At 38.0% G+C, this 11,637-nt stretch overlaps 2 protein-coding genes across 2 annotated transcripts; one reads left to right on the forward strand and one right to left on the reverse strand.

The window, feature by feature from the left end:
* The first annotated feature begins 278 nt into the window (after positions 1-278).
* On the forward strand, positions 279-932 carry LOC128869948 (uncharacterized). The gene has a single exon (XM_054112571.1). The coding sequence runs from the start codon at positions 279-281 to the stop codon at positions 930-932; it is 654 nt and encodes a 217-aa protein (XP_053968546.1).
* Positions 933-1,406: 474 nt separating this feature from the next.
* Positions 1,407-8,060, reverse strand: LOC128870023 (jerky protein homolog-like). Its single transcript, XM_054112643.1, has 3 exons — positions 7,705-8,060; positions 7,467-7,626; positions 1,407-1,451 (listed from the first exon to the last, which is right to left on the reverse strand). Exons 1-3 carry the CDS (start codon positions 8,058-8,060, stop codon positions 1,407-1,409), a joined length of 561 nt encoding a protein of 186 aa, XP_053968618.1.
* Positions 8,061-11,637: the final 3,577 nt, after the last annotated feature.

Genomic DNA, 11,637 nt, shown 5'->3' on the forward strand with positions numbered 1-11,637 from the left:
GGAGTTCTGGAATGGCTAAAGTCTTGCAACAAACATCGATTATTATATGGGACGAATGTCCAATGGCCCATAAAAAATCTTTGGAAGCCATAAGTCGAACATTGCAAGATTTGAGACAGAGTCAACAGCTGTGTGGCGGTGCATTAATATTGTTATCTGGTGATTTTCGTCAAACGTTGCCTGTTATTCCGAGATCAACACCAGCTGATGAAATTAATTCATGTTTGAAAAGTTCATTTTTGTAGGCACACGTACAAAAGCTTTCGTTGACGACCAATATGCGTGTGCGTCTTCAAAATGATTCATCAGCACGTGAGTTTTCAAAGCAATTGCTGAAGATTGGCGATGGAAAAATTGCAAGTGATCAAAATGGGTATATCATGTTACCGAATAATTTTTACATAATTGTATCATCAAAACAAGAACTCATTGATCGCGTTTTCCCAAATATTGTTCAAAATTACAATAACCATGATTGGTTACGAAAACGTGCAATTTTAGCACCAAAAAATATCAATGTCAATGAAATCAATTTCCACATCCAGGAAAAATTGCCAGGTGATTCGGTAACGTATAAATCCATTGATAGTGCTATGAATAATGAAGACGCAGTCAATTATCCGGTCGAATTTTTAAATTCTTTGGAACCACCAGGCATGCCACCGCATAATTTGAATTTGAAATATGGTTCATCGATTATACTTCTCCGAAATCTTAATGCACCAAAACTATGTAATGAGACGAGACTTTCAGTGAAGAAATTGATGCCAAATTTAATTCAAGCAACAATTCTCACTGGCAAAGCAAAAGGTGAAATTGTACCAATACCGCGCATCCCATTAATACCAACGTCTTCAATTTCCTGTTCGGCTATCTTTTGCTATGACCGTAAACAAAGCCCAAGGGCAAACGCTCCAGGTGTGTGGAGTTAATTTAGAGGAAGCTTGCTTTTCCCACGGTCAATTGTACGTTGCATGTACGAGAGTTGGAGCGCCAAAAAATTTGTTTATTTATGCACCACAAAATAAAACAAAAACCTGTATATAGGGGACCACCACAATCAAATTTTAAAAAAGTACAGAAAAGGCTATTGTGACATCTTTAGAAAGTATGTTGAATGAAAAAACTCAACTAATTCAACTGTTTAAACATTTTACGAGTTCTATAAAGAAAACTTAATATGAAAAATTTCTTGCGATATAAAGAAAACATTTTATGTATGGTGGTGCGAAGCCCACTGGGTAATGCTAGTATATATATATAATTGGCGCGTACACCCTTTTTGGGTGTTTGGCCAAGCTCCTCCTCCTATTTGTGGTGTGCGTCTTGATGTTGTTCCACAAATGGAGGGGCCCACAGTTTTAAGCCGCTTCGAAACGGCAGATGATTTTTTATGAGGAGCTTTTTCATGGCAGAAATACACGCACACGTTTACCATCGAGCGGCGAGCGCTGTTAGAAAACACGTTTTTAGTGTTTCATGTACGGGGATTCGAACCTGCACACTTCTGAATGGTAATCACGCACAAACCTATTCCGCTACGGTGACCGCCACTGCGCGTTACATCAAACCTACAAATAAACAAATTTCAGAAGAATGTACAATAATGTCCAAAATAAAGCGTTTTTCAGTAAGAGCGCTTCAACTTTTTTTTTGAATAAAACAATTGTAGCGTGTGCTGTGTGGCTTGTGGCCCCGTCCTATTGAAACCACATGTCGTCTAAGTCCATACCATTCAATTGCGGCCAAAAATAATCGTTTATCATGTCGCGGTATCGATTTCCATTCACAGTAACGTGGCGATCGTTCTCGTCAACGAAAAAATATGGGCCAATTACGCTGCCGGCATGTAAACCGCACCAAACAGTGATTTTTTCGGGATGCAACGGTGCCTCATGAATCACGTGTGGATTTCTTTCTGCCCAGTAACGCATATTTTGCTTGTTGATAAAGCCATTGAACCAAAAGTGAGTTTCATCACTGAAGATGATTTTTTGGAAAAAGGACTCTTAAAGTAGCAGCAAAAGAACGATTATTTTCATAAAAAATTTGCACGATTTGCAATCGTTGCTCAAGTGTGTAGCGTTCCATGATGAAATCTATACTAATGAAGTTTTCAAATGACAAGCGAAAAATAAAAAAACATTGCGTCGTTCGCCCTCCCTATTGGAAAAAAGGTGAAGCGCATCTATTGAAAAACGCCTTACTTAAATTTTTTACATGAAATCGCTCCTACGTGTTCGATTCTTCGTCTTGCGAAAGTATTTGCTGGAGGGATGCTCTATCGTTTCGGGCTAAGATTCAGGCTTATTTACTATCACTTTCGGCACACACCGTTGGAGTTATCACACGCAGCAGTTTTCGATAAAAAATGCCATTTAATAACGATTCGCACATATTATTTACCTCTGTCCTCTTACTCGTATCAATATCGCTGTGACCCCAAAATGGAGATTTTTTAGGCAACTGGCCAAGAATCTTGGCAAAGAAGAGTATTAAATTTACTTTAGGCTTTTGAAAGAAAAATTTAAAAACTTTTCGAAAAACCAATAATGAGTTTTTGAATAACATTCTTAAAGATATGACTTAAATGTGCTCCAACCTGTTTTTCCTTGCTAGCGGCTCACGCACCCCTTGCGTCTACTTCCATATCAATCCAAAGTACTGAACTCTGTACTCAATATAAACCATTTATATCTTCCAAGCACTATCCATCAAAGCAGCAAGCATGGTGCATCCAGCAAACCAAAGTTCGTCCAGTCAAATGAGTAAATGCCGCCAGTTGCGCGTTTGCGCAAGTTTATTATGTAAATGCATAGAGGATACATATGTATGTATAAGTACATAGTAGTACGTATAATAAAAAATACACTAAAATTGATGAATGGAAGTATGTATGTAGCAGAGTAAAGCAGAAAAAATTCAATTGTTTAAGCATTTAGCTGTATGCATAATTTATTAAAATTGCACACCTGCCGCACGTGTCAGGATCAGACTAACGCCAAGGTAACCACAATATTTTGCCGGTGAACTACTTGCCCGCCACCCAATGCCATAACTGCTGCTGTCATTGTATGTTCGGGCATGTCGCCAACATTAAAAAATTACAAAATTGATATGGAACAACGCCGGCAGCAGCGCGTGTCAAGCAAAACGCGAAAGGACATCAGATGTGTGGCGAGGGGTAGGAGCTTAGGAAGTTGATGACATCCAGTAAGTCGTACACACAGATATGTAGAGTGGTGATAGTAAAGCATTGGGGGATAAAGGTGTGTTGCAAAGCGTAGGGTAGTGGGAAGCAATTATGTTCATGTCATCTTACCTCTTAACAGGGCATCATGTTGTCATACCGCTCCGTTTTTTAATTTGGCGTTTTTGCTTTCTGCTCCTTGCTAACTGCAAAATTGTCCATAAGTTCACTGCTTTTTTGTTTCTTTACATAACCGCTTATTGTACTTACACAAACTCAAATAGATGTATGTACACTCGTGCTCAGAATAAAAGCAGCGCGTCATATTGCAAAAATTAGAATATTTATTTATTTCTTTTTTTATTCTGAGTTTTGAGAAAGTTTTCGTGAATGCAGATTCATAGCCCATTAAATTTTAGTGCAATGTTGTACAAGTTTGAAGTGTTTTTGGCTGTTTTTTTGGTAGCGGCATTCATATTAAACAATTCGAGCATTTGTTATATGAAAGAAAATGCATAACTTCGCCAACAAAAAAATTCGATGCGAATCAATTCAAACTGCAATCCTATACCTTTTTTCCTATATTCCTATAATTTTCTAAAAAGTTCGAAATTTTGGTGAAAAAGTTTTGAATTCCCTAAAATTGTGCACATTTTTTTGTTTTTTTTGTTTGAGTTATATGGTTTTTGTTGTAGCATAATATCCCTGCCATAAAAAAGATCCTCATAAAAAATGTCTGCCGTTCGTAGTCGGCTTGAATAGTGGAAAATAACATCAGGAAAATGACCACCACCACCACGCTTACAGGACAATACCCTTTTCATAAAATTTTCCATAACCGAATGGCAAAGTAGCTGCCCTATGTCCTGGATAGCCACACGAATTCCATCTTTGAGGTTTTGAATCGACCCTGGCTATTAGCGTAGACCTTCGCTTTCACGTGGTCCCAAAGAAAAAAGGCACAAGGTGTTAAATCACAAAATCTCGGTGGCCAATTGTGAACACCTCTTCGAGAGATAACACGGTCTGGAAACTTTTCCCGTAAAAGATCAATGTTTTCGTTGCTTGTGTGACACGTAGCGCCGTCTTGTTGAAAATAAACGTTGTCCAGATCAATACCATCCAATTCCGGCCATAAAAAATCGTTAATCATCTCTCGATAGCGCAATCCGTTCACCTGTATGACTGATGGCAATAATGAAAACCGTGACACTGGTACAGTGTGATGCGATACCTGGAGATGATATCTACATTTTCACTGATAGCCAGGCGGCGATAAAATCCCTCACAAAACAGTCGACAACCTCCAAGGTAGCCATGAAATGCCGCGCATCTCTATGAGATGGCTAAGTCTTTTCACCTAATGATACCATGAGTTCCTGGCCATTGCGCCATTGAATGGAACTGCAGAGCCGATGAACTAGGTATACCCTTGCAAATATGTAGACTACGTATCCGCGAGGAAATTGTTAGAGTAGCGAACGAAAGATGGCGTAAAGAAGCCACTTGCAAAATATCCCGACAGATGTGGCCCACTCTCAATGCTAAACGCACAGAACTTCTACCAAGTAGAGATAAGCATAGTTTGATTTCAGTTATTACGGGGCACTGCCTAATCGGTAGGCACGCCCAGAGAATGGGTGTGCAAACATATGACTTCTGCAGAAGTTGTCTAGACGAAGAAGAGGAAGAGGCGATCACGCACCTTCTGTGTCACTGTCCTGCTCTATCCAGACGTAGACTCGCCATTTTGGGCGGACATTTCTTCAACGAGTTAGAAGACCTCGGCTCTGTCGAAATTAAGGATCTTGCGAGTTTTTGAATAACACAAATTGGTTTCAGGAGGGATAGGGGCTAGTTTCCCTCGCGTGATCACAATGGGCTATGAACCTGAGTGTGTCCTACAATGGACAACCGCTTCAACCTAACCTATCCTAACACCTGTTATTGGAAAACCCTTTATTATATCAAACATAAGATAAAAGTCCAAGTTATCGCACTGCTGTTATTTTGAGCACAAGTGTTTGTATGTATATATGTCTGTACCTTGCAAGTGTTGAAAGTAGCTTCTATATTTGTATGCTTCTAAGCTTATTATAAAATCAGTTAAAATCATTTTAATTTTTTTTTTGGTTTAAGATAAGCTTTGGTATAAATGCTAAAGCTAAATGTCTTTAGTATTTGTGTGCCTAATATAATACTAAAAAGATTTACGGTACATGAAAATCTTAGCATAAACTGGTTCAGACCAAAAACTTAAACTATGCTAGAACAGCTCACAGAGTTGGCCTGCTAAATCGTAATATCTCCAATATTTCAAAAGAGCTTCAGGCTAGGAGACTTTTGGCATGCGAATTCTGATTCGAAAACTTTTAAAAATACTCAAATATGGTTCTCTATTTAGTAGTTTTCCAATAATATGATCAAATGACCTATAGAATTTAGAATCTAGACAAAGCATATAATTAATTTTTTGCAACTGACGTACTCTTAATTATGGTGACAAAGTATGGAAAGAAGGAGCAGCTTCGGTATAATTTATTTGTTAGATGTTTTAGTATAGCTACAGAAAGTTTTTGCTACACAAGCCCTCCAACTACACATCTACATTTCTTCCGTTCTACATTTATGCACTAATTTCTTATTCCGTTCGGTAAGAACCAGCTAAAGACGCATGCGAGTTCCTGACCTAATTGGTTCTAAAAAAGATCTCAGCATCACTATTTCGAATCAAATTTTTTATTAATTTAAGAAGCCTGAATACCCCTGAGTACGAGTATATACAGCTCTAATGGTCGAAGAATGTCTACTGTTTTGAGATAAGTATGCAGAAATTACCAAGAGCTCTTCTTTTATGTAGTGCAAATATTCATAGCTTTATCTGTTAACACTAACATACATATCAATAACTTTCTGGGAAAATAGCAATTTGCAAGAATTTTCGATCAACAAGTAAGACGGCACTACCTCGATTCTCTCTATCCACCAGGTTACTTACTTAACAGCGTGAAATCAAGTTGCTCTAGCTGATAGGATGGAAGAGACGTTTCGTCAGAAATTATATTTGTGAAGGTCAGGAGCTCCTTTGAGACTTTTGGTTTTGGAAGCATGTGCGAAGTTCCTCAATTACATCCTCGCTGTCCTAAATATTACTATGTTGCTATATTGACTTCGGCCAATGCTTGAGCGCAGGACGATGGCGCTCAGTAGAGGCGAAAAAGGTTATACACAGAGCGGCGTTCTGACTGCTCTTTCATAATGCATGCAAGGTCAGGAGCTCCTTTGAGACTTTTGGTTTTGGAAGCATGTGCGAAGTTCCTCAATTACATCCTCGCTGTCCTAAATATTACTATGTTGCTATATTGACTTCGGCCAATGCTTGAGCGCAGGACGATGGCGCTCAGTAGAGGCGAAAAAGGTTATACACAGAGCGGCGTTCTGACTGCTCTTTCATAATGCATGCGGGTTTATCTCACTCTTGGATACTTTAAATCAGAATCATGTTTACTGTCGGCTTACGTTCTTGTTGTTGTTTTAAAAGACATCATTTAATGGTCGGATTAGAAAACATGTGTTAGCGTGGGATTAGAGGAAAAAGGAGCTATATGAGTGAGTTTAAGTGTGCATATGAAAAGGCGGTTGGTGCCATGCGAGTACTTTCACATGCCGGACATATGTCGAGTATGGATGTCAGTGTTAGTTCGCGATGAGTAGGAGTTTAACCTGCTTTACTATCAAGAATGTTTTAGTTTAGATAGCCGGTGTTGAATGTTTTCTTCCATAGTTATAAAAAAATTACGAGCTTATATGGAGAAAATGCAAAAGACCGCCAGCAAAAAAAAAATGATTTTTGAATCTCTTCAAACTTAGACTTTATTGTACCGAAATTCTATGGGCTATGGCGAACTCGAAATTTTACTAAAAATTCTGATTGAAAAATTTGCAATTTTGTTTTTGACTTAAATTTATATAAATTTTGCGGAAGAGTGAACTAATTCAAACCAAAGCAATTCACGTTAACAAAAGTGTTCACGTTTTGGAATGCCCAAAAAGACTAAGTACATATATTTTTTCACATTCAAATTCACATTTATTCTTGTTTTCGTTACATATTAATTCAAAATTAAGTCATACGATGGTTTTATTTAAAAAAATCAGTCATCTTTTTTAGTATCTTCTGTTTTTCTAAAACTTGAAGCACAGCTTTCTCCCTTAATCGTTTTAGCACACTCATATCATTTTGATCGACGCCTTCATGACCAGCCCATACTAACGCCTTGTTGAAAATTTCAGCAGCTTCAGTCGGCTTAATTTTCTCCAGTTGCTCTGATACGCTGTCATCATCGGATTCGTCCTCTTGTTGATGATCGTCATCTGCATTGCCCTCGATATCTTCGTTCCATTCATGAATGGCTGGTAACGTGAATTCAATCTGAAATTTTTAATAAAAAAAAGGTTTTTCAATAACCCACACACATATCTTTGAGCATATCTGCGAACACGAACGAATCTCAGGATTTAAACTACTAAGGAGATCGACGGTGGTGCTCATCAAGGTGCGAAGTTCGGCTTCCCATTTTTCTTTTAAAATCGCCAACGGAACATTATCTTCGGGATCATCATTGTTTACCGCAAATTTTAAAATACTGTTCCACCACTTAGCTAATGTTGCTTCACCAACTCGAAACCAAGCCGCATCTAAAAGATTTATAGCTGTTTTTAAGTTAATTTTTTTCAACGACTCGAGCAAATCAGACTTTGTCGCTGCTATTGAAGCTAGAAGGCTGTTTCTGTAATGCAACTTAGTGATTTTTATTGCCTTCTGATCCATCGGTTGAATGAAGGGAGTAACGTCTGGTGGCATAAACATTGCCGAAATTGCCCATTCTCCGTTGTCAGTTCAGCTTCATTTGGGTGAGAAGGAGCGTTGTCGATTAGGAGGAGAGCTTTAATTGGTAAATGCTCCTTTAAAAACGATGTAACCTTAAAAAGCAACCAGTTAACCTTAAAAATCGGACAAAGCTTTTAAGGAATATTCGCCTGTGAAACAAATGACTCATGAAACCATTGCTTGAAAATAGCCGACGTCATCCAGCCGGATTTCGAGCTCTTATAGTTAGTGGGACACTGAAAGTTTTTAAAGCAGTGTGGATTCTTCGCCTTTCCAATTACCAAAAGCTTAAGCTTGTGGGCTCCAATGGCATTTGAACAGCATAAAAACGTGATTCGCTGCTTCTCGGACTTTACCCCTGGGGCTCTCTTCTCCAAACTTGACGCGTACGTTTTCTCTGGCAAAAGTCTCCAGAATAAGCCCGTTATATAACTGATCGTTGCACAACTCCAATTCCTCCATTTTAGCTTTAAGTTTTTCTTTAAACGGATCCACTAGCTGAGGTTGCGAAGACAGTTTTTCGCCTGATATTTTAAGAAGACGAATACCGTACCTCTTCTTGAATCCTTGGAGCCCTCCATCACTAGCGAAGAAGTTTGCTTCATTTTCTTTAAATTTTACATGCAGTGTTTTTGCCTTTTCTTTCAACATTAGAGCACTTACTGGACAGTTTTTAGCTCGCATTCGGATAAACCAACGATAAAGAGCTGTCTCCATTTTCGGCAACTCTGAAGAATGCAGTGTTTTTCCATTTCCAGGTCCACAATACCTGTTGCTTACGCATTTTAAAATCACTTGCTTTTTCGCTTTAATGTTGCAAATTGTTGATTTGGCAACATTTTATTTCTTTGCTAAAATCGTCACAGACGAGCCTTTTTCTAAAAAGCCGAGAATTTTAGCCTTTTGTTTGAATGACAAGCACACGAGTTTTTAGAACTTATTTTCACCAGAAAACATAAGACGAAACACTTGCAAAACCAAAACCGCGACTGAAATATTTTACTCCTTACATGCAATTACGAGTAAAATGCCTATTTTATAATTAGGGGATTCCCCAATTTCAGAATTATTTGAGATCAATGTAAACTACAGTAGAGCGTCGATTATCCGAAAGCCGGTCATCCGAAACGTGGTTAACCGAAAGGAAACATGACGCCTTTTTCGGATATAAAGAATAAAAAAAAGTATGTACAAATGAAATAGAAACGTTTAATAGAAATGACTCAGAGAGCGACGCAAGGGAACGTCATGATTTTGGCATTTTCGTGTCTTCATCGATAGCATGTTATATTTAGAACATGATTCATAGGTAATGAATTTAAGTTAGTATCGCAGTTCCTAAATATAAGAGCGCCGGTGGTGTTATCGTGCTGCGAAACGAACGCGCATCCGACGCCGACAGTTTTGTTTGGGCAATCTCTCATTAATTTCAGGATGGAAACTCAAGTATTTATCGAGTGGTATGACGCTGTATTAATTCCAGAATTAAAAAACATCAGATAAAAACTGGAGACACTGGAAATGTTTTATTAGTGATTGATAATTCTTCAAGTCATCCCTCAAACCTTTCACTTGAGAGAGAAGATGGAAAATTTAAGGTGATTTTTTTGCCACCCAATGTTACTTCAGTCGTTCAACCTATGGACCAGGGGTGATCGAAGCCTTCCAACGTTACTACAGAAAAACGTTGCTTCGTAGTGTACTAATCGGCCAAGAGGAGGATAAAACAATTCTTGAAATCTACAAAGGTATTAACTTGAAGGATGCGGTTTACATGGCAGCAGAAGCGTGGGCTAATATCAAAGCGACTACTCTAAAGAAATCCTGGAATAAGCTTTGTCCAGCAGTTGAATCCGAAGCTAGCCATACATCTGAAGAACCAACAAATGAAAACTTTGTTTCAGAAATGGTTGAGTTGATGAAAGAGGTTTCATGATTTGAAGAATGTGACCAAGAAAACGTGCATGAATGGCTAGAATTTGACGAGGATGATCCTGGCTACGAATAGTTGACAGACAACGATATAATAGCACAGGTTCAAGTTCCTTAAGATGACGACGATGAAGACGAAATTAGTGATGACATCGTCTCAGCTGAAAAATGTCCGTCCAATGAAGAAGCCTTTAAATGATTTGAGACTGCTATTAAATGGTTCGGACACCAAGTCGAATGCGATTCGGTGCAGTTGCTGTCTTTAAAACGCCTAAGAGATTTGGCGGCAAAAAAACGGGTCTCAAAACTTAAGCAAACAAATATGTTCGACTTTTTTTTTTAGATTAGTTTTGTACTATTAAAAAATGTTTAGACATATGTAGTTATGTACCGTGTGTGCAATCCCTACTTAAATGTGACTATTCATAATATGTACTGTACTCTAGTGTATCATTAAAAAACATTACATACATAATATGTATTCCTAATCTAATGACATGTTTTATTACCCTACCCTCAACAAAGAACTGGAATTTCGCAAATGTTCTTTTATCCGAAAAATCGATTATCCGAACACCCTCTGCACCAATTGTTTCGGATAATCGGCGCTCTACTGTACATTCAAATAATTGTAACAATTATTGTTCATGTTATAGAGCTTTTTGGGTTTGTTCACGTTTTAGAGTAGTCAATGCACAAAAATGTCTGTTCAGGTTTTGAGGTGTTCACGCTTTAGAGCGTTCACGTTATCGAGCGTGCGCTGTATTTTCACAAGAAAATTAATAAAAATAACTGATAAGAAAACAAATAGAATAATTGATAAAAATAAATAGGAAAGAAAAAATTGTTAAAACTCGCCTATATGCCCCTGGGCATAGTTATTTAAGCTGAATAGGTTGGTGCGTGGCTACTGTGTTACAAAAAGTTTTTTTTAATAGCTATCACCCCTCGACAGGCAATGGCACACCTCCGAGTGTATTTCTACCATGAAAAAGTTTCTCATAAAAAACTATCTACCATTCCGAGGCGACGTGAAAATGTAGATTCCTCCATTTAAAAGTTTATAAAATCAATTAATTCAATTCTCTGATTGTACTTGTAAAACTTGCTAGAACTTATGATTTTGTAGACATATTTTTCCGTATTTTGACCAAAACAGCCCACTCTTTTTCAATTAGGAATATTAATAATTCAAGCCAAACTCAAGGATTTTCTCAAACTGTGTCCTGAATTTATCTTCCTAAGATAACAAGTAGGTAACAACAAAGTCAACAATAAGATTTCCACGAGCGGTAAGCGGCAACAACATATCCTCATAAGTGAAAGCATCAACATCCCATACAAAAATAAAAGCCATGGCAACAACAACTAAACAGAACACCACGTAAATAGAAAAGAAATTACAGCTCATTAGAAAAATGAAAATGCAAATAAAACATGGAAGTGGAGTCGAAACATGCTTGCAAAAAAGTGTAGGAAGATGTCAAGACGTTGGGCGGTGGCTGATCAAAATACCATAGATGCCACGTCAAGGCAATCGGAAAGGTGGCAAGTTGCAATGACAACAAGGCAATTGAGCAAAGTCGAGAGGTGTTAGCAATAGGAAGCCACAGCAACAGTGCGG

The sequence above is a fragment of the Anastrepha ludens genome, chromosome 2, assembly GCF_028408465.1.
Source record: "Anastrepha ludens isolate Willacy chromosome 2, idAnaLude1.1, whole genome shotgun sequence".
NCBI classification, from domain to species: Eukaryota; Metazoa; Arthropoda; class Insecta; order Diptera; family Tephritidae; genus Anastrepha; species Anastrepha ludens.

What these genes read in the sequence shown, in the direction of transcription:
- LOC128869948 (XM_054112571.1), top strand. Translation starts at nt 279, where the DNA reads ATGCGTGTGCGTCTTCAAAATGATTCATCAGCACGTGAGTTTTCAAAG.
- LOC128870023 (XM_054112643.1), bottom strand. Translation starts at nt 8,060, where the DNA reads ATGTTTATGCCACCAGACGTTACTCCCTTCATTCAACCGATGGATCAG. An exon ending in CTCCTTAGTAGTTTAAATCC is followed by an intron (nt 7,627 to 7,704) that starts TGAGATTCGTTC and finishes TTATTAAAAATT; the next exon opens with TCAGATTGAATTCACGTTAC. An exon ending in CTGCTGAAATTTTCAACAAG is followed by an intron (nt 1,452 to 7,466) that starts GCGTTAGTATGG and finishes GTTTTCTAACAG; the next exon opens with CGCTCGCCGCTCGATGGTAA.